Source organism: Denticeps clupeoides, chromosome 3, assembly GCF_900700375.1.
Source record: "Denticeps clupeoides chromosome 3, fDenClu1.1, whole genome shotgun sequence".
Lineage (NCBI taxonomy): Eukaryota > Metazoa > Chordata > Actinopteri > Clupeiformes > Denticipitidae > Denticeps > Denticeps clupeoides.
The window spans coordinates 5,262,385-5,280,555 of record NC_041709.1 but is presented as its reverse complement, the minus strand read 5'-3'; the positions used below and the strand labels follow the sequence as shown (position 1 = coordinate 5,280,555).

The window sequence follows — 18,171 nt, the reverse complement described above, 5'->3', positions numbered from 1 at the left end:
GCCACAGTCACTGCAAATTTCACAGAGAACCTGCTTTAGCTGTTTTTGTTTCGGTTCTGAGGATGAAGAATGAACAAACGGCTCCCTCTTGTGTTACGACCTGGCACGTCTCAGTATGTGTGAAGCATGCGGTCCTTCAGAGATATCCCCAGTTTAACAGAGTCTCTACAATGCAGGACACTTTATGTCGTTTAGTTCTAAAGTTTTAGTGTAGGCAGCAGAGAATGTCAACAGGGCATTTAACTTAAGGCTTAAAATATTTAGATGAGAAATAATGAAAACCATATTTGTATTACATTAAATAAATATCAGAAATAAATAGCTTTCAGGCCTACTATTAAGTGTGTACATGATAAACCTATTAAAGCTAGTAGAGCAGAAGTGAACATCAATAAATCAACTCAATAACACATTTCTAGTTTAACACTTCCTTTATTTTAAAAACTCTGCTCACCAGTACAGCAAACAATCTGATACAAAAAAGGCAACTGCAACTAAGCCATAATTTACAGTTTGAACATGGTTTTACAATGACTGACATTAAACAAATAAACCGAATGCTCAAAATCAAACCTGTCATTACATTTTCTCCAGAGCTATAGAGTCGATAACTCAACATGTCTGAATGGCATTAACTTTACATTTGCCTCCAGTTTTAATGACCTGAGATTGTGTTATGTTTGTGAAAATTAATTCTGTTCACACTTTTTTTTTGTAGCATTCAAGACACAACAAACACATTCAATACTGCAGACAGTTTAACCCCAACTTACTTCTTCCTTGTGGCGATGTTCTTGCACAGCCATGTCATGCCATCCTGAAAAAATGAGAGACTGACAGTTAATGATGAGTTCTGTGATTGTTGGTACATCTATATACAAATTTTTTTAAAATATTTTTTTTAATTATTTGGTGGATTTTTTTGTGTTGAGGTGTATTTGAAGTGTTCTTTTGTGTTTATGTGCTGTGCTGTTAGGAGCTCCTGGCCAGCAGGAGCCATCTTCAAGACAGTTTTGAATGAAAATGTTGAAGGAGGCTGCAACCAATGGCACCAACACCATCAACTTGGAGGAGTACGCGACATCAGTGAATAGCTACACAGCAAATGGACTGATGACGTTACAGTCTTACAGTCCATCAGTACACAATCCAACCAGAAACTACAGGACTAAAACCTCTGCCTGTGACAACGACCCCTCTGGATGCGCCATTCTGCTGTAATTGAAATGTAGTAGCAATATGTTCTGAACTCCTCCCAGTGATCAGGTGCTATCTAACCATGGCGGACATGAGGAAAATTCTTCACAGGGTTAACTCACGAAAGGCTGCTGGACCAGAGAAGGTCCCCGGAAGATGCTCAGAGAATGTGCAGACCAGCTGGCAGATGTTGACATATTTAAAATCTCACTGAGCACTGCCGTCGATCCAACATGTTCCACCTTCGTGCCCGTGCCTCAGACGTCTTCAGTGTCGTTTCTAAATGACTACAGTCCCATTGCACTTACACCAAACATGGTGAAGTGCTCAAAGAGGCAGGTCGTGAAACATATAAAGACCCTTGTCAGAAAGACTTAGGGCGGAACCAGATTTGTTTAGTTGTTTCTATCTGGTCCGGTTAGAGTGTGACACCTAATGAGCCACGCTTATTTTTCACATGTAAATGTGTGCGTTCATGACTGAAAGCCACACACACACACACACACACACACACACACACACACACATACTTCGTTAATAAATAAGATAATTGATAAGCTGGCCTCCAGGCTCCTGATTCTCTGACCGGAATCAGATCCGATTGTCGCTTCACCAGTGTAACACGTCGTGGGAGTGGAATCTACACGACATTTGATGGTCCTTCGAGCCGGATGAAGCAATAAAGGACAATATGGATCACGCAGCGACAGATGCACCGACCAGACCCACCAGAGTGAGTCGTCTCCCCCTCCACTTAGCAGAATATGAGGTTAGTTACTGTCCCTCAGATGCTCGCCCTCCAACGCCTTCCACCTGTTCTAATGACACACATGGAAGCAACACGAGGAAAACATCTCACAGTGCACGCACCTCTAGTTCACGATCAACAAGGAAGACATCTTGCTCTACTGGGTTCTATCCAGCTCAATCATTGTCCGCTGTACAAGCTGCATTCCTGGAGGAAAATATTAAACAGCATCAACTCCAGAACCTCCGTCAGGAGATGGAAGATGACCTACTGGCCGAATTACAACACCAACAGCTGCAGGCCCAAGTGAAAGCAGCGCAGCAGGCTCAAGAGGAGGCACTGCAGGCCAGAGAGGCCTTAACTAAACGACTGGAGAGAAATCGTCGCTTGAAGCAAGCAGAGACTGATCTTCAGATTGCCAAACTTGTAACCTCAATGCTATCAGCAGACCCCAGTGCAGATACACTGGAACCCCCATCATCACCAGCAGCAGGCTTCAACCCACATTTTCCTACCGGTGCACCACTCGGGACAGTAACACCTACACCACAGAGTCCGGTTAGGACACACCTCAATACACTGGCTGCAGTGCCACCGCCACTCACAGTTACCACAGCTATGACGTCAACCACTGTGAATACAATGGCGCTATCTTCAGCTGCACCTGTACAAGTTCCATTTGTAGTTTCCAGCACAATGAATCAGACACCATCATCATCTCTGGATCCACATACAGCAACAACAGCAGTAATTCCTTCCAGGGCTGAGGTGAGGTCACAACCCTGTCACAGCTTAGCAGCGCAGCACCCTGTACCCATCAGCACGCAGCCATGTGAGGTACCTTCTCCTTTTAACCCAGCATTACATGCTGCCACCTGGCAGCCATCACCTAATCATTTAGTGCTACCCATATCAGACCCTCAGCAGAGGAACACAGCACTAAATGACACAAATCACCATATCCCGATGTACCCAACAGTAGCGGTTCCCCAATCTGGCTTACCACCACAACCCGGAACAGAGCTACTACTGGCCTCAGCATATGGCATCCCAAGGCCCACACTGCCAGTGTTTGAGAGCGGCCGTGAAAGTGAGTTTACTCTCCTGAAAATGGCACTAGACAATCTGTTAAATGGCCATAGTCACCTCAGTGAGCAATACAAATATCAGGTGTTACTTAGTCACCTGAAACTTCCTAGTGCTGTTCAATTGGCAAAGGCTTACATGTACGATTCAAGCCCATATACTGCTGCACTCCAAGCACTGCAAGACAAATATGGCCAACCACGACAGCTTGTCCAATCAGAGCTGGGTGCCATCCTGAACACTCCAGCTCTCAGAATGGGCGACACAAATGCCTTTGACTCCTTCGCTTTGTCAGTTCAGTCACTAGTGGGCATGCTGCAGACTCTTGAAGGTCAAAATGGTTATGAGCTCATGTGCGGCTCTCACGTGGACAGGCTGCTCTGCAAACTGCCACCTTCATACAGAGACAGTTTTGTTGAATTCTGTATCAACCGAGGCATCCTGCAGTCTGGTACAAACAGAACTTACACACTTCCTGACCTAGCTGCCTGGCTACAAATTAAGTCACAGGTCAAGCGTATAGCCAGTTGTGCCACAGCACTCTCCTCAGGTGACCCTCCTAAATTCACCAAGAATGAGCGGAAGGGCCCATACCACAAAGAGCGCTCAACACCTGTCTTGTTCACAGTTAAGGAGGCTACTCCAGCTGAGCCTACTCATAGCAGGATCACCCCCAAACCCAAGCCTTACTGTCCTTACTGCGATAGCAGAGATCACTACCTCAATTACTGTGAGAATTTCAAGAAACTCAACACAAGACAAGTCATTGCCTGGATTAATGACCGGAAACGGTGCCAGAGGTGCGGGCGTAGCCATTCGATCGAAAGCTGCAACCTCAAACGGCCCTGCAAGATTTGTAAAGAGGTGCACCTTACTGTACTGCACCATGCCTTTCACGATAGTTCAAACACAGTTCTCATGGTGAGTTCACCAGACTCTAAGGTCTACCTTGACCGCCCGAACCGGTCCCAGAGAGTCATGCTTAAGGTTGTGAAGGTTCTCATCCACAACGGCCACCGGTCTATGGAGGCCTATGCTATCCTAGATGATGGCTCAGAAAGAACTATTGTTCTCTCACCTGTCGTACAGGACCTCAGGATCAGTGGAACTCCTGAGACTCTCCCTCTTCAGACAGTCCACCAGAAGGTGAAGCAGCTACATGGCCGGACGGTCTCCTTTGAGGTCTCACCTATATCCAGGCCTACTGAGAAGCATAAAGTTTCAAATGCTTTCACAGCCCAAGAGTTAAGCCTAGCCAAACATGACTATCCTGTCGCAGCTCTCCAGAGAGCCTATCATCATCTAAGCGGTCTTCCACTGCTTCCGGTAGAGCATGTACAACCGTTGCTCCTCATTGGATCGGACATGCCACATCTACTTTCTCCCATTGAGCCCATTCGCCAAGGTCCAACCGGAGGGCCTATAGCAGTCTGCACTCGATTAGGCTGGTCACTCCAAGGTCCAATGATCCCCATTCAGAGCCCATGTAGTGGACATCAGCAGTGCCTGCATATTACCACGGCCTCAGCTGATGTTGAGCTACTCCAGCACGTACAACGCTTATGGCAGATGGATACAGTGCCTTTCTGTGCGAAAGAAGTAACCCGATCAAAGCTAGACCAGCAAGCTTACAACTTGTTGCAAACCACCACTACTCAAGTCAGTGTGGATGGCAGACAGCGCTATGCAACCCCGCTGCTTCGTCGCACTCCTATCAGTATCCTTCATGCACCAGAAGAAGCTGTGTTACCGAGTCTCCGCCGAGTAGAACGCCAGCTCGATCGGGATCCACTTAAGGCCAAGGATTACTGCTCTGAAATTCTCAAGCTGGAGGAAGCAGGATACGTAGCTAAAGTCTCACCAGAGGAAGCACGTAAGACTGCTGAATCGTGGTACATTCCCCACCATATGGTTCAACACAATGGCAAGAACAGGATAGTCTTCAACTGTTCCTTTCAGTACCATGGCCAATCACTTAATGAACAATTGCAGCCTGGTCCGTCCTTAGGGCCCTCCTTGCTTGGTGTCCTCATGAGGTTTCGTCAGCATACAGTTGCTGTGAGCGGCGACATAAAGGGCATGTTTCATCAAGTGCGCTTGTTACCACAAGACCGACCAATTGTGCGTTTTCTGTGGAGAAATATGCACAGGGACGAAGAGCCGACCATCTATGAATGGCAGGTACTCCCGTTTGGGACAACATGCAGTCCATGCTGCGCAATATATGCACTACAGCACCACGTTGAACATCTGAAATCCGACACTGCTGGCATTGCTGAGGTAGTCACCCAGGCCTTCTATGTCGACAACTGCCTTTACAGCACCCCAGATCCAGATGAAGCCAAGGTTGTGGTGGACGGCCTGAGACAGCTCCTGGCTGAGGGAGGATTTGAAATCAGACAGTGGGCGAGTAGTTTACCTTCAGTCATCAAACATCTCCCACCGGAGGCCAGGTCTCCTAGTAGCGAGTTATGGCTGTCACGGAGCACCTCAGACATCCAAGAGCCAACGCTTGGCTTGCAGTGGAACTGCATCAGTGACACTACCATGAGGAACCTGTATAAGACCCTGGCCAGCCAGTATGACCCGCTGGGTTTCATCGTGCCATTCACTACCAGGGCTATCCAAGACCTCTGGAAGCAAGAGCAGGGATGGGATGACCTGATCAAGCCGCAGACTTTGCGAGACCAATGGCTCACATGGGTCAGTGAACTCAAGTACCTCACTCAGGTACAGTTTCCACGACCATATGCGCCAGCCTGTGCAGATACCCACACAGCTGTGAGAGAACTCCATATCTTCTGTGACGCGTCGGAGAGAGCTTATGGTTCAGTTGCCTATCTACGCACCCTGGACGATAACTCTAATGTACACATAGCCTTTATCTTAGCCAGGTCTCGTGTTGCACCCAAGAAGTGTCTCTCCATGCCCCGCCTGGAGCTGAGTGCAGCACTAACCGGAGCTCAGCTAGCTAAAGTGATCCAGACCGAGCTGACAATTCCTATAAGACAGGTCGTCTGTTGGTCAGACTCCACTACTGTGCTGCATTGGCTAGGTTCGGAGTCCTGCCGCTACAAGGTCTTTGTGGGGACGCGGGTAGCAGAAATCCAGAGCCTAACCGACGTGGCGAGCTGGAGGTACGTGAATTCAGCCCACAATCCGGCAGACCACATCACTAGGGGGTTACCATTACAGGCGTTAGTGCAGCCTCATCAGTGGAGATCGGGTCCCAAATTCTTACTGCAGTCACCTGCCCAGTGGCCTACTATGCCCAGCACATGTCCCGAACCAGACCTAGGTGAGCTTCGGAAAGGTGCCTTTGTCGGAGCTACTTCAGTAGTGAATACTTTAGCCCAGGACCTTGAGCAGTACCCGACTTGGCGAGAGCTCATCCATGCCACAGTGAGGGCACTACACGGGGCGGCTGTTCCCTCCAGCGACAGTACGTACGAGGTGGCTGACTACATTGCTGCTGAGAGGAGCCTCTTAGCACAAGCTCAAGAGGAATCATTCCCACATGAGTTCAAGGCCCTCAAGGCCAACCGATCTGTAGCACCAGACAGTCGGTTGAGTGCTTTGGCACCTGAATACGATGAGGCTGTTGGACTGATCAGGGTTGGAGGGAGACTCTGACTTGGAAGTCGACATGATTCATCCAATTGTCCTCGACCCTAGACTTCCACGAGCACTATGGCCTGTAGGGACTGTGACTGAGACCTTTCCTGGTCCAGACGGCCGAGTGCGTACTGCTACCGTTGAAGCACATGGTAAGATCTTCACGCGCCCAGTCACTCGACTGATTCGCCTTCCCCAGCTCAGCGAGGATGATCGCAGTTTGGATAGTCTTTCTGGATGAGGTACAATTCTCCTAGAGGACAATTGGGGGCGGCTGTGTCAGAAAGACTTAGGGCGGAACCAGATTTGTTTAGTTGTTTCTATCTGGTCCGGTTAGAGTGTGACACCTAATGAGCCACGCTTATTTTTCACATGTAAATGTGTGCGTTCATGACTGAAAGCCACACACACACACACACACACACACACACATACTTCGTTAATAAATAAGATAATTGATAAGCTGGCCTCCAGGCTCCTGATTCTCTGACCGGAATCAGATCCGATTGTCGCTTCACCAGTGTAACACGTCGTGGGAGTGGAATCTACACGACAACCCTGCTGCCCTCCACCCTGGAACACCTGTAATTCGAACTGATCCACAGATGCCATCTTGGACCCTAGTCTGTCTGAATCAAGAGCAGCATCTCCAGCACCACCACACTGGAGATCCTCAGGGATGTATGCTCAGTCCAATGCAGGTCACCCTGCTGACCCACTACTGTGCAGCGATGCAAGCTCCAACCACATCATCAGGTTCAGTGATGACACAACCGTGGTGGGTCTCAGTGTACAGAAAGGAGGTGCAACAACTGACGGCCTGGTGTAAGGTCAAAAATCTGTTTCCGAACGTGGACAAAACGAAAGATTGTCGACTTCAGAAGCAAACAGGACCAGAGGGACCAGAACCTCTCCTGGACTCTCAATACCAGCTCAACAGCCAAGAAAGCCCAGCAGTGTCTCTACTTCCTGCTGATGGAAAGCCCATTTCCCACCACCCTCTCAATGTGCTCAATGTGCAAATATTTCTCACTTTTGTGGCATAAGAAGCGAAGAGTGTTAATGTCAAGAACATTGAAATATATTTCATTTATTACTTCATGTATTTATTTATCGTTTGTTATCTACTTATCAATTTATTAATTTCTTTTAAAAATATAGATTTTAAGTTATGTGTTTGTTTGTCCTCTCCCTGTAGTAAATACTTTGTTTTTTTACATAGTTGAATGTGCTGACAACAAAATCATCGATGTAAATCAAATTTATCAACACATGGAGGTCTGGATTTGGAGTCACACTCAAAATTAAAGTGAAAAAATACACTACAGACTAATCCAACTTTGATGTAATGCCTAAAACAAGTCAAAATGAGGCTCAGTAGTGTGTGTGGCCTCCACGTGCCTGCGTGACCTCCCTACAATGCCTGGATAAGCTCCTGATGAGGTGGCGGATGGTGTTCTGAGGAATCTCCTGCTACCTCCTGGTAGCGCCTCCATGCTCTGGACACTACGCGGACAGACACATCAAACCTTTTTGCCACAGCTCGCATTGATGTGCCATCCTGGATGAGCTGCACTACCTGAGCCATTTGTGTGGGTTGTAGACTCAGTCTCATGCTATCTGTCTCATGTTGTCTATTCCATTTGCACAACAGTAAGTGGGAGTAAGTGGGATTTGAACCTGGGTCTTCTGGTTCATAGGCGAGTGTGTTACCCACTAGGCTACTACCACCCTGATTTCACAGAAGTGTGATTGTGTTGTTTAAGTGTTTCCTTTATTCCCTTTTTGAGCAGTGTGGTAGCGTACCATCCTTTATACTGAGTTTAATATTTCAGTATTGTGACAAGCCTAGTACCTGAACTCCTTCTGCTGTCACTGCTGAACACGCCTGGATTTGCCATATTCTGTCTCTGATGGTGTGCAGGTTGAGGCCCTCAGCTATTTCTGCTGCCGGAGCTGCTGTCAACAGGTCCTGTTTATTGGCAAAAATCAGCAGTGGCACCATACTCAGCTTCTCCTCCTCCATCAACTCCGCCAGCTCCTGTTGGGTTAGTGTGTTTGGGTACAGAGAGTGGGGAAAAAAACTATAAGTGAATTATTTTTGAAGGAATCAACTGCACAACCTAAATTACGCCCTCACTCACTTTCCACCGATTAGTCCAAATCAGGGTTGTGGTGGCAGGAGCCCATCGTGCTGAGTGCAGACGGTCGCTCACACACTATGGACAATTTAGAATCGCAAATTCGCCTAATGCACATGCCTTTGAATGGCAGGATCCCAAAGGACCTGGAGGAAACCAGGTTCCTCCATGCAAACTTCACACAGACGGAGCTAAAACTGGGAGGCTTTGCCACCTGCCGCACCACCATGTGTTCCAATATAATACAGTTACCTGCAACGACTATGTCAACTAGAGGTTGGACAGCCATGAATGATAGATGAGATTCCTAAACATTAACCTAGGCACCCGGAGCATGATGTATCGCTTATGTGGACCCCCCTTTAGTTCTAACAGGCACACATTAAGACTCTCTTTTCACATACCTGTCCTGTCTCTTCAAAACGCTTCCTATCAGCACTATCAATCACGTAGATCTGTGAAGTTGGAGCGGAAAAATTCAGATACAGAGTGATAGGGGGATGCTGTGAAAGAAATTTGCAGGTCTGGGAATGAGAAAGATACCAGGAGGTCTGTGTTCTCAAAATAGTTTCTCCAGTATGGGCGAATCTTTCTCTGGCCTCCGATGTCCCACACATTGAGCCTGAAACCTTGTGACTGAACGCTCTTGATATTAAATCCCTGGAAATGTACACACAGAGAGACGAAAACAGAAATTAAGATTTGGCACCAAAGGTTCAATAAATAAAATTGAGTTCAGAGCTTAATAAAGCTTCGTAAATGTTGGTTAAAAATGAGAACACCAAATGCTTCTCGGGCTATGCCATGGAAGAATGTGTATCTAAAGTTGTTTGGGAATGTAAGTATTCCACAACGAAAGGCTTCAGTATATTAAAGGTCTGATGTATGATTTTTTTATGTATTTTTTGTGCGCATTGTGAATACCTGTGTTGGGGTGATGTGGCTGACATCCTCTGAAGCTAGCTGTTTAAGCAAGGTAGTCTTGCCAGAATTATCCAAACCCAGCAGTAAGATCCGGACCTCCTGTTCAGGGGAGCTCTTCAGCTTCCGTAAGACTGAAAGCAAGCCCTGGTCCACAACACACAGGCAAACTGTATTCAGTTGCTTTCAAATCCGGTTGATGTTCAATATAATGTCCCAATCATGTCATAAATAATGCGTCACACATCTGAAGGGTTAAGCATTTGGAGTAATGCACTTTCCCCTTACATTAATGGCATCTATCAGATGCCCCTAACCAGAGCGAATTACTATCAGTAGTGACAGTATCAGTCGACATGGAGTAACTCAGGGTTAAGTGTCTTGCTCAGGGAAGTGGGGTTTGAACCTGTGACTTTATAGGCATCATGCCACTTATAAAAACTAGGGATGCCAAACGTCCCGGGGCATCCATCCGAGGCAGCTCCAGTCCCGTATTCCAATCACAGCCACAGACTAATCTAAGCATGGCAAAACTCATGAGATGCATGAGATGTAAACTTTCAGTGTGATCCTGTGGGATCCAGTGGGATCACTCTATATGGATCTATTATTAAGGCCTGGTGATATGGAGTGCTGATCCCACAACGCAGAGCTTCAGTTGCCCTGCCCAAGGTGATCTGTACACTGCTGCTGAACCTGTAGCAGAGCACTTCCCACTAGGGATGCGCTATACCACCGATTTCCTTTTCGATCCTATACCAAGTAACTCATACAAAGACTAAATCTGTCCTGCGGATTTTATTTAGCGGGGGGGTCGGGGGTAAGAAAGTTGGCAACCCTGGTAAAAACGTACACTAACGTCTGAAGTCACTCGGCAGGCCGAATCAAAAATGTCGGACGAGTGGCGAGGAAAGCCGCCCTGCGGGGATTTGACGCGGATTAGCCCACGCGAAGCCACTTCGCCGCCACCTACAATGCACGAACAGGATCGAGCTGCCGTTTTTAGCCACATCTTCTGGTACATTAACAACGGCCAACTAGAGCCAGCGCATTCTCACCGCGCAGCCTATAATCCACCAGCGCACCCGGTACAACCAACGACTCGACAGGCGCTACCTGCACGTTTATTGCCGAGCAATAAGCTGTGCGTGACCCAATAGCCTACACAGTCTGTGGCAATTAATAATGCGCTTGCCCGCGGGTTGACCTGCAGTTTTCATGACTTTAAAAACGAATCGGGTTTCAATTAAGTGTTAAAATGCCTAGAAATAGTATGGTCGACACTACCCCAATATCGTCGCAGAAAATGTGACGATTTAAAACGCACAGGGTTAATTTAACCACGTCACGAATCACTTTATTATAAGACTGTGGCGTTTCCAGTGTTGCGAATTACCTCGGCGCCTGTCTAGCTCTGCTATGCTAAGCCCTCGTCTCTCAGTGGCTATTCGTGCTAAAAGGTCTATTAAGGCTATTAACCGCAGACACCCGCGTAGATATTCCGATAGTAAAACGTGACAGATTTGAACGTGCCAGATGAAATGGTAAAAAAAATAAAAAATAAAACTCACCATGGTTGGTCTGCTGATGTACCTCTCAGATCAAGGATTTGTCATCACTCGCTTTACTGAGCTGTCAGTGTGACAGTTTGCGGCGGCGGCGGCGGGGTGGGTGGCCGCTTCCCACGCTGATCTCAGATCGGTTTGTGAGACGCCTCGTTTAAAGGTCGTCGATCGAACTAGGGCGCGGGAGAGCTGACCCCAGTTCAGGGTGAAATCGCGGATTTCCACAGATAGCGGATTTATATAGTCACCGACTACATCCTACATGAAGTTAGACCGCTTACAGAAGTGCTGGATTGAAACGTTTTGTTTTCTACATTTGTTTAGCTCGGCACGATCAGGATAATTTACTTGTGCTTTTTTTCTGTATGTAGAAAGAAAAAAAAAAAATAAACGTTTCACAGTTAAAGCATAAGTGGCTGCGCTGGAGCTGCAGCGGTGGGATCACATTGCCCTCTACTGCTAGGCGCAGACGTTTCTCTGCTCCGGGGGGGTTGGCCAACCCAGTCCGGCAGGAACAAAACATGACGTTCTCTTATCCGGGAACGTAGCTACCGACTTATTTTTATTTTTTTTTTTCCGCCGGACTAGAGCTACATCTTTATGGTTTCCGTCGTCCACCTGGCCAAGAACCCAGAACGATGGCACAGAAAGCACTGGGGTCCATTGTAGGTCTGCTTTACACCGGGACCTATCTGGTTCAGGTAGGGGGCGATAGTCGCTTCTCCGTGGCGGGCCGTGGGGGGAAACTCGAGCCCCAGGCTCCGCGGTAGGAGTAGGCCGTCTATTGTTGTTTTTGCCGACCTCGGCTCCTCGGAAGCCGCTGACTTTGAGTGACGTCAGGACTTTCGTTTAAAAAGCCGCTTTCGCGTCTCCGCCGCCTTTTGCCGCGTCTCGCCGGAAACTAGTAGCCGAAGTTTAAATTCGCGCGGCTGCCTCGCCCGACCAGCGCGGCCGAACGGGGCGAACCGTCGCTAGCCGCGGCGGCTAACCCGCTAACGCCACCCGGGCGGCCAAAATGTTCCGGGGTTCGGCGGAGGCGAACCGACCCTTTAAATTCGGCTCGCCGCGGGTGAGTATTTTTATTATTTTTAATTATTTTAACAGGAGGCTGAACTAACGGCCAACCGGTTTGTGTTTAATATTTACGGAGGACCGTGGATGAGAAATAAAGCGGCTGGATGTTGTGTCGGGTGGTATTTCGGTGTTGGCTTTGTGCTCTTATTCGCGCACAACTCGCCTTGGCGTAAACTTGTCGTCCGTCGCTCGAATGTTACGTGTGCAATGTGCCCAACATATTGCGGGATGTCAAGTGCTCCGCGAACGCTGCTGGAAGGTTGGTTGGTTGGTTGGTTGGTTTCGTTAGCTAGCCAAGCGTTATTATGCAATTTCGTTATGGAATCGGAGAGGAATCCGGTGCTTTTGTTTTCACTTTTTCCTTTGTGACCACTCGAACCGATCGTCTCGTCTTATTGTCAGAACTTTGTGTCATGTGCATCTTGGTGTCTGTCTGTCTGTCTGTCTGTCCTTCTGAGCAGGGTAAGGAGTTCTGCTTCGGCGTGAACAATGAGCAGTACCGGTGCGAGATGGGCTACTGCTGCGGGGAGACCGAGTGCTGCACGTACTATTATGAGCTGTGGTGTATGTCCCTTTTGTCTAAATTTGCACAAATATGTGACGTCGCTTACAATCTTAAGTAGAAAAATGAACTTGTATTCTGATGTGGCGCGGAGATGAGTGAGACACTTTTGGCGTTGCAGGGTTCTGGCTGGTGTGGACGCTCATCATCATGCTCAGCTGCTGCTGCGCCTACCGCCATCGGCGAGTGAAGATGCGTCTGCAGCAGGAGCAGCGGCAGCGAGAGATCAGCCTCATGGCCTACCAGGGAGCCTCCAGCTCCTTCATCGCCCCTCCACCCCTTAACTTGCGTGAGTATGAGTAGGTCCCGCGTCGGGGTTGCACAACCGCGCCCTCTGTGGAATTACTCCAGCGCCTTGCTCCCGCTTTGAAATGACCTAACCATCTGTTGCTGGCGTTACTTGCCTAGGGGATGGAACACATGGAGGAGTGAGGCAATCCCATGGGGTTGGGCTTTGTTTTTAATTCTGTACTCTGTGGTAATCATGAAAATTATAGTGTGAGTGTGTTGTAATTAGTTTTGACTTAATCAAGTATAAACTTGATTTTTTGTATTATTTTATTAGTCTCTGTCGGCATGTAACTCATTTACGTTTAAGGCATTTATCAGACGCCCTTATCCAGAGCGACTTACAGTCAGTAGTTACAGGGACAGTCCCCCTGGAGCAACTTAGGGTTAAGTGTCTTGCTCAGGGACACAATGGTAGTAAGTGGGATTTGAACCCGGGTCTTCTGGTTCATAGGCGAGTGTGTTACCCGCTAGGCCACTACCACCCAACTCACTTTTTAAACCACGCTGACAATAAAACACTTATGTTTTTGGGTCAGGGTTCTGGACCGATTGCAAGCTCCCAGATTACGAGGAGGTGGTGGGCCACCCCCCAACCCCACCGCCACCTTATTCCGAGATGCCGCCCGAGACGGCCCCCGCAGCAGTGGTGCTGTCCGGCGGCCAGTCGGATGCAGCTGTAGTGCTCGAGCCGGCACTGCAGGACGAGGGAGAGCAAAACGTCGGGCAGGAAGAGCAGGTGGTAGCGGCTTCCGGGCCCGACCGGCCGGGGCGGCCGAAGGAGGAGGAGGAGCCGGAGGTCCCGCTGGAGGAGGAGCCGGGGACCAGGCGGAGACACGTGACTGGCGACTCAGGGATCGAGGTGTGCGTGTGCCGGCTAGATGTGGACGAGAACTCGGGCCTGGAAGAGGAGGACGAGGCGGAGCGCCTGTGCCGGGGCGGCGCCGGCGCGGCGTGCTGCAGCGAGCGCCAAGCGGCGGTCCGGCACAAAGAGCGCTCCTCCGAGCGCCAGGCCCAGCCCGCCAGCACGGGAGATCGACTGGTCTGAGCGCACCTGCCGCGTGGAAACGGGGTCATCAGTACAGCCCGACGACTACGAAGTGACGCTGTAGGTCCCACGCCAAAATAGATATCGATATATCGGCTTTCACATTGTCAGCTGGCGGCGAGAAGCCACAACGAGTGAAGATGATGACGTCAGAACTGCTTCATGTGTGTCCGTAGTGAGTTTGTGCTTTGTGTGGCTCGGGGTTCTAACTGTTCATTCCCATGGGTGCTCTGTCATGTGTTCGAATGAAAAGCCGGCATTGATCAGGAATGTGGGGGGGGGGTCAAGCAGGCGTCCCGCACTGCGAGGAGCGGGAAGGGGAGGATTTTGGGGCCGCGTAGTTTTTCCCCACGTCCACCCCCGCCGGGCGACCAGGACGGTGTTAACCTCCTGCTCGTCCCCGGTGACATTTCGCATTCTGCGCAGGCCCAGCCATTTTCTAACAGGGGCACAGCTGCAAAGAGACGTCACCCACTCTGAAGGGGCTGTTTGTCAGTGTCCCCTGCCCCTCGGGGGGGGCTGATGCGTACCTCCGTTAAAGATGGGACAAACAGCAAATGGGGATAAGGACAATGAAACCCAAAAGCAAGCGTGCCTTGGTCCTCACCTTTTGGGGGATGTCCCTTGAACGGTTCTACGTCTAGGCTCCGTCTTCGTTTCTGTGGAGTGACGTGGGCTTTCGATGTCTCGTCTGATGTCCCCCCCCCCCTTTGTTTGAGCACCAATACAGTGCCTGCGTGTTAAAAAAAGCCCGGTTGACAGCAGGCCATCGGCGACAGAACTGCTGCCTCTTGTGCGCCCCCTTGAACCTCCACAGTGAACTGCTTGCGTCCCCTGGTGCTGAGGCCGAGCTATAAGGGAGTCGCGCACTTCGTGTGTTTCCGTTTCGTTTTTTTTGTCCTTTGGGCTTTCAAATCATCCTGTGTCTCCAAAGCGGACGCGTCTTGGGGCAGTTTCACAAACTCTGACTTTATGAAGTCGTGTAAACCACTCAACACGTTCTTGTAAAACGCACTGCGATTGTTTGTGTAGGGAATAGATTAGATTTTTTTTTGTGTGTGTGTGCGCGCGCACCGTAGCGCCATTAACAGCCGTATCGGTTTCCATTCAGCTCCGACCTCAGAGGTGATCCGCTGCCGCAGCTCTGAGCTGCCGGCGGCGCCCGTGAAGAGCCGAATTGTTTCCCCGCCGGGGCGGGACCCGATACGTCTGCGGGGCCGCTGCGGGGCGATCGGGCGGTCGCTGATGTGCAAACGGTTTGTCCTATGGAAAGCGTGGAAGAGCGTGTGACGTCTTCGGAGAAGCACAGCCGGCGGCAGCGTGGCCCGTTCCATCGCCGGAAAAAAACGACGTTTCCGGCTCACAGGAGTAAAAACTTCTTCTTTTTTTTTTTTTTTTTTTTATTGTCCTCTTCAAAAAAAATCTGCATTGGGATCTTGAACTCGAACCCTGTCCTGTGGAAGAGGACAAACGAGGCTTTTCATTGTGTGTGTGTGTGTGTGTGTGTGTGTGTGTGTGTGTGTGTGTGTGTGTGTGTGTGACCTTTCGGCTCGACGTTTAAAGCACCTCGACGCGAGTACAGTGACAGGAAACAGCGTGATTCTTGTGGCCCGAGCTTTAAACGGCAAGCGTGAAAGTGAAAGAGCAGAATTGTGGTTCTGTTGTTAGTGTTTCATATTTTGTGTCCCTTTCTAGTCCGTATGTAGACATAGAGCCACCTTTTTTATTTATTTGTCTTCTGTGTAATTCTGTGGATGAAACGCGTTGTGGGAGGATATTAAGCATGGCTGTGTGTGTGTGTGTGTGTGTGTGTGTGTGTGTGTGTGTGTTGTGTGTGTGTGTGTAGGGGGGGGGGAGCAGTGACTGGACGTGTAGACGTAGAATAGATTTTGAAGTGCATGAAGCCGTGCGCCCCATCCTACTGTAGGGTCAGCGCCACCACCGCCAAAATCCATGTCACGGGTCTACCTGTAAGGGCTATCACGCATACAAACGAAACGTGTTTTTTTTTTTTTTTTTCTTTTTCTGCCGTAACCCCAGCACCTCGAATCACGAGCGCACACTTCCTTCTGTGTTTAGAGTCTAGGTTTGCGTGACTGGGCCGGGTTTTGCTTTTCTGATATTTACTAATTAGTTCTTGTTCTCCTCCCTCTCCCCAGGAGGGGTGATGTTCCGTTCTGCTGAACTGTTGTTCTCAGCCGCACGCCGCTGAGGGTTGCTCTTGGTGGTGTGGCCTGTAGCTCTGTCTCACCTTGTCTCTCTGGGCCATTGCGCTGGGCCCGTGTGTACGTAATGCGTAATAGAAAGGTGCTTGTGCCCTTATGAAATGTTGCTTTGGTGAATCCATCTGTTGTCCGACTCCCACGCTTTTTTTTGGGGGGTTCTTTTGATTTAAGTCTAAGGTTTCATAAATGTGGAAGGCATTTGTTCTTGGAAAAAGATCCTTTAACGTTCTTCACAGTGTCTGTGCCTTGTTCTCTAGGACAGAACTCAGCAGAGTGGTGGTGGGGGGGGTCTAAATAAATCGCTCAATTTCTTCTCCTCCCCGTCCCTTTTGCGGCCCCGCCCGTACTGTAACTGACTAGGCTATGCAATAACAAGCACACTGTTGGATGCTGCAATAAGCTCTTTCTTTGTACATTCTCACCGGGTGTCACCTCTAGCAATATATTTTTTCAGTACCTGTTGCACCGTATGCCCTTTTACACCTTTCTTCGTTAAGTGAGGAAAAAATTAAAACAAAAAGGACACTTGGTAGAACTCACAAATGAAACGGAACGGTTTATTACACCCATGGTGTTTCCAGTGTGTATGCTCTGTAATCCAACGGACTTTGGGAGGGGAGAAAAAGGATTGAGAGAGGGGGATGGATGGATGGCGTGAATGTTTTTCTAATTGAACACATTAACCGCAATCACAGAAACGTGCGACGTGAGATCCTGTAGCTGCTTCTTCTGCGTTTTCCCCGCCTGTGGATGCAGCGAGAGGCGGACCGAAGGCCTTCCGCTATTGACACTTGACCCGTTGCCTCGTTTGTCGTCGGAGTAGACGTGGATTTGCAGTGGAAGCCTGTAGATGAGGCGCGTCTGTTGCTGCATCAGCGTTGGCGAGTTTCTGTTGTGAAATGCATTTCACATTTCATTTAATACTGTACAGCCATTTCGTTACCAGCGACGTCCAGTTAAGCAATATATATCCCGCATATTTAATTTCCATTATTCAGGTTTGACGCTTATTCGTGAATGGGAATGTTGCAGAGTTGGTGAACGTTGCAGATTTTTTTGTGTGGAAAGATTTGCCAAAACAGGAAAGGGAGACAAAAACAGCAAACTTGAACAGGAAGTGGTCATTCATGAGTGCAGACCCATCTCACCTCCCCCCTACTGTAGATTTAAAATAAAATAAAATCTTAAAAAAAAAGGAAATGCAAGCACTGAAGTGTGTGGTACATTCTGATACTATGATACGGTCAGAGGTCTGCTGTGTACTCTTTGCTCATCATTTGTATTGTATTTTTGTAATAAAATGAATACGTTGGCACTTGAATCTGTCGTCTTTGTTCTTGGTGGGGCAGTCGGCAGGAGACGAGCGCCTCGACGCCCTCTGGGCGTTGAACTGTGAGCGCAGTGTGAGAATGAGGGCCATCCGTTAACGGCACTGGCGTGCAACAGTAGGAATTATTTATGAGCACTAGCTCATATTTTGCAATAAATATTGTTGCCAGAAAGACATTAATAATTAAACAGTGTCTGCAGAGGGGCGGGCGCGCTCAGCATGTGAACGGGCCACATTATTAAATCGTTCCTGTGCCGTTAGGATCTGGATCTGATAGGAATGTCCATGCAGTCTGGTATCACCTACAATACCACAATCATACAATATCAAACTCACAATCGAAGCAAGCCTTAACCAGTAAGATGACAAGG

General features: G+C 48.8%; 2 protein-coding genes across 4 annotated transcripts; one reads left to right on the top strand and one right to left on the bottom strand.

Moving 5' to 3' along the window:
• Nucleotides 1–412: 412 nt before the first annotated feature.
• On the bottom strand, nucleotides 413–11,608 carry LOC114785275 (ADP-ribosylation factor-like protein 3). Its single transcript, XM_028971272.1, has 6 exons — nucleotides 11,280–11,608; nucleotides 9,712–9,855; nucleotides 9,331–9,447; nucleotides 9,192–9,242; nucleotides 8,502–8,687; nucleotides 413–817 (listed from the first exon to the last, which is right to left on the bottom strand). The coding sequence occupies exons 1-6, from the start codon at nucleotides 11,280–11,282 to the stop codon at nucleotides 770–772; spliced, it is 549 nt and encodes a 182-aa protein (XP_028827105.1). The 5' UTR covers nucleotides 11,283–11,608; the 3' UTR covers nucleotides 413–769.
• On the top strand, nucleotides 11,507–17,791 carry wbp1 (WW domain binding protein 1). 3 transcript variants are annotated; one of them, XM_028971271.1, is made up of 4 exons: nucleotides 11,507–12,342; nucleotides 12,809–12,911; nucleotides 13,031–13,198; nucleotides 13,737–17,791. In XM_028971271.1, the coding sequence occupies exons 1-4, from the start codon at nucleotides 12,289–12,291 to the stop codon at nucleotides 14,243–14,245; spliced, it is 834 nt and encodes a 277-aa protein (XP_028827104.1). In that variant the 5' UTR covers nucleotides 11,507–12,288; the 3' UTR covers nucleotides 14,246–17,791. The 3 variants fall into 3 exon arrangements, with proteins under 3 accessions (XP_028827104.1, XP_028827102.1, XP_028827103.1); XM_028971270.1 differs by having other exon boundaries at nucleotides 11,510–11,974; XM_028971269.1 differs by having other exon boundaries at nucleotides 11,509–12,911.
• Nucleotides 17,792–18,171: the final 380 nt, after the last annotated feature.

Excerpts from the sequence above, each read along its gene's own strand:
- wbp1 (XM_028971269.1), top strand. The coding sequence starts at position 12,653 with ATGCAATTTCGTTATGGAATCGGAGAGGAATCCGGTGCTTTTGTTTTC. Across the intron at positions 12,912-13,030 it reads GTACTATTATGAGCTGTGGT|GGTTCTGGCTGGTGTGGACG; the intron begins GTATGTCCCTTT and ends TTGGCGTTGCAG. Across the intron at positions 13,199-13,736 it reads CCCTCCACCCCTTAACTTGC|GGTTCTGGACCGATTGCAAG; the intron begins GTGAGTATGAGT and ends TTTTTGGGTCAG.
- LOC114785275 (XM_028971272.1), bottom strand. Across the intron at positions 9,448-9,711 it reads GCCACATCACCCCAACACAG|GGATTTAATATCAAGAGCGT; the intron begins GTATTCACAATG and ends GTACATTTCCAG. Across the intron at positions 8,688-9,191 it reads GTTTTGAAGAGACAGGACAG|GAGCTGGCGGAGTTGATGGA; the intron begins GTATGTGAAAAG and ends CTAACCCAACAG.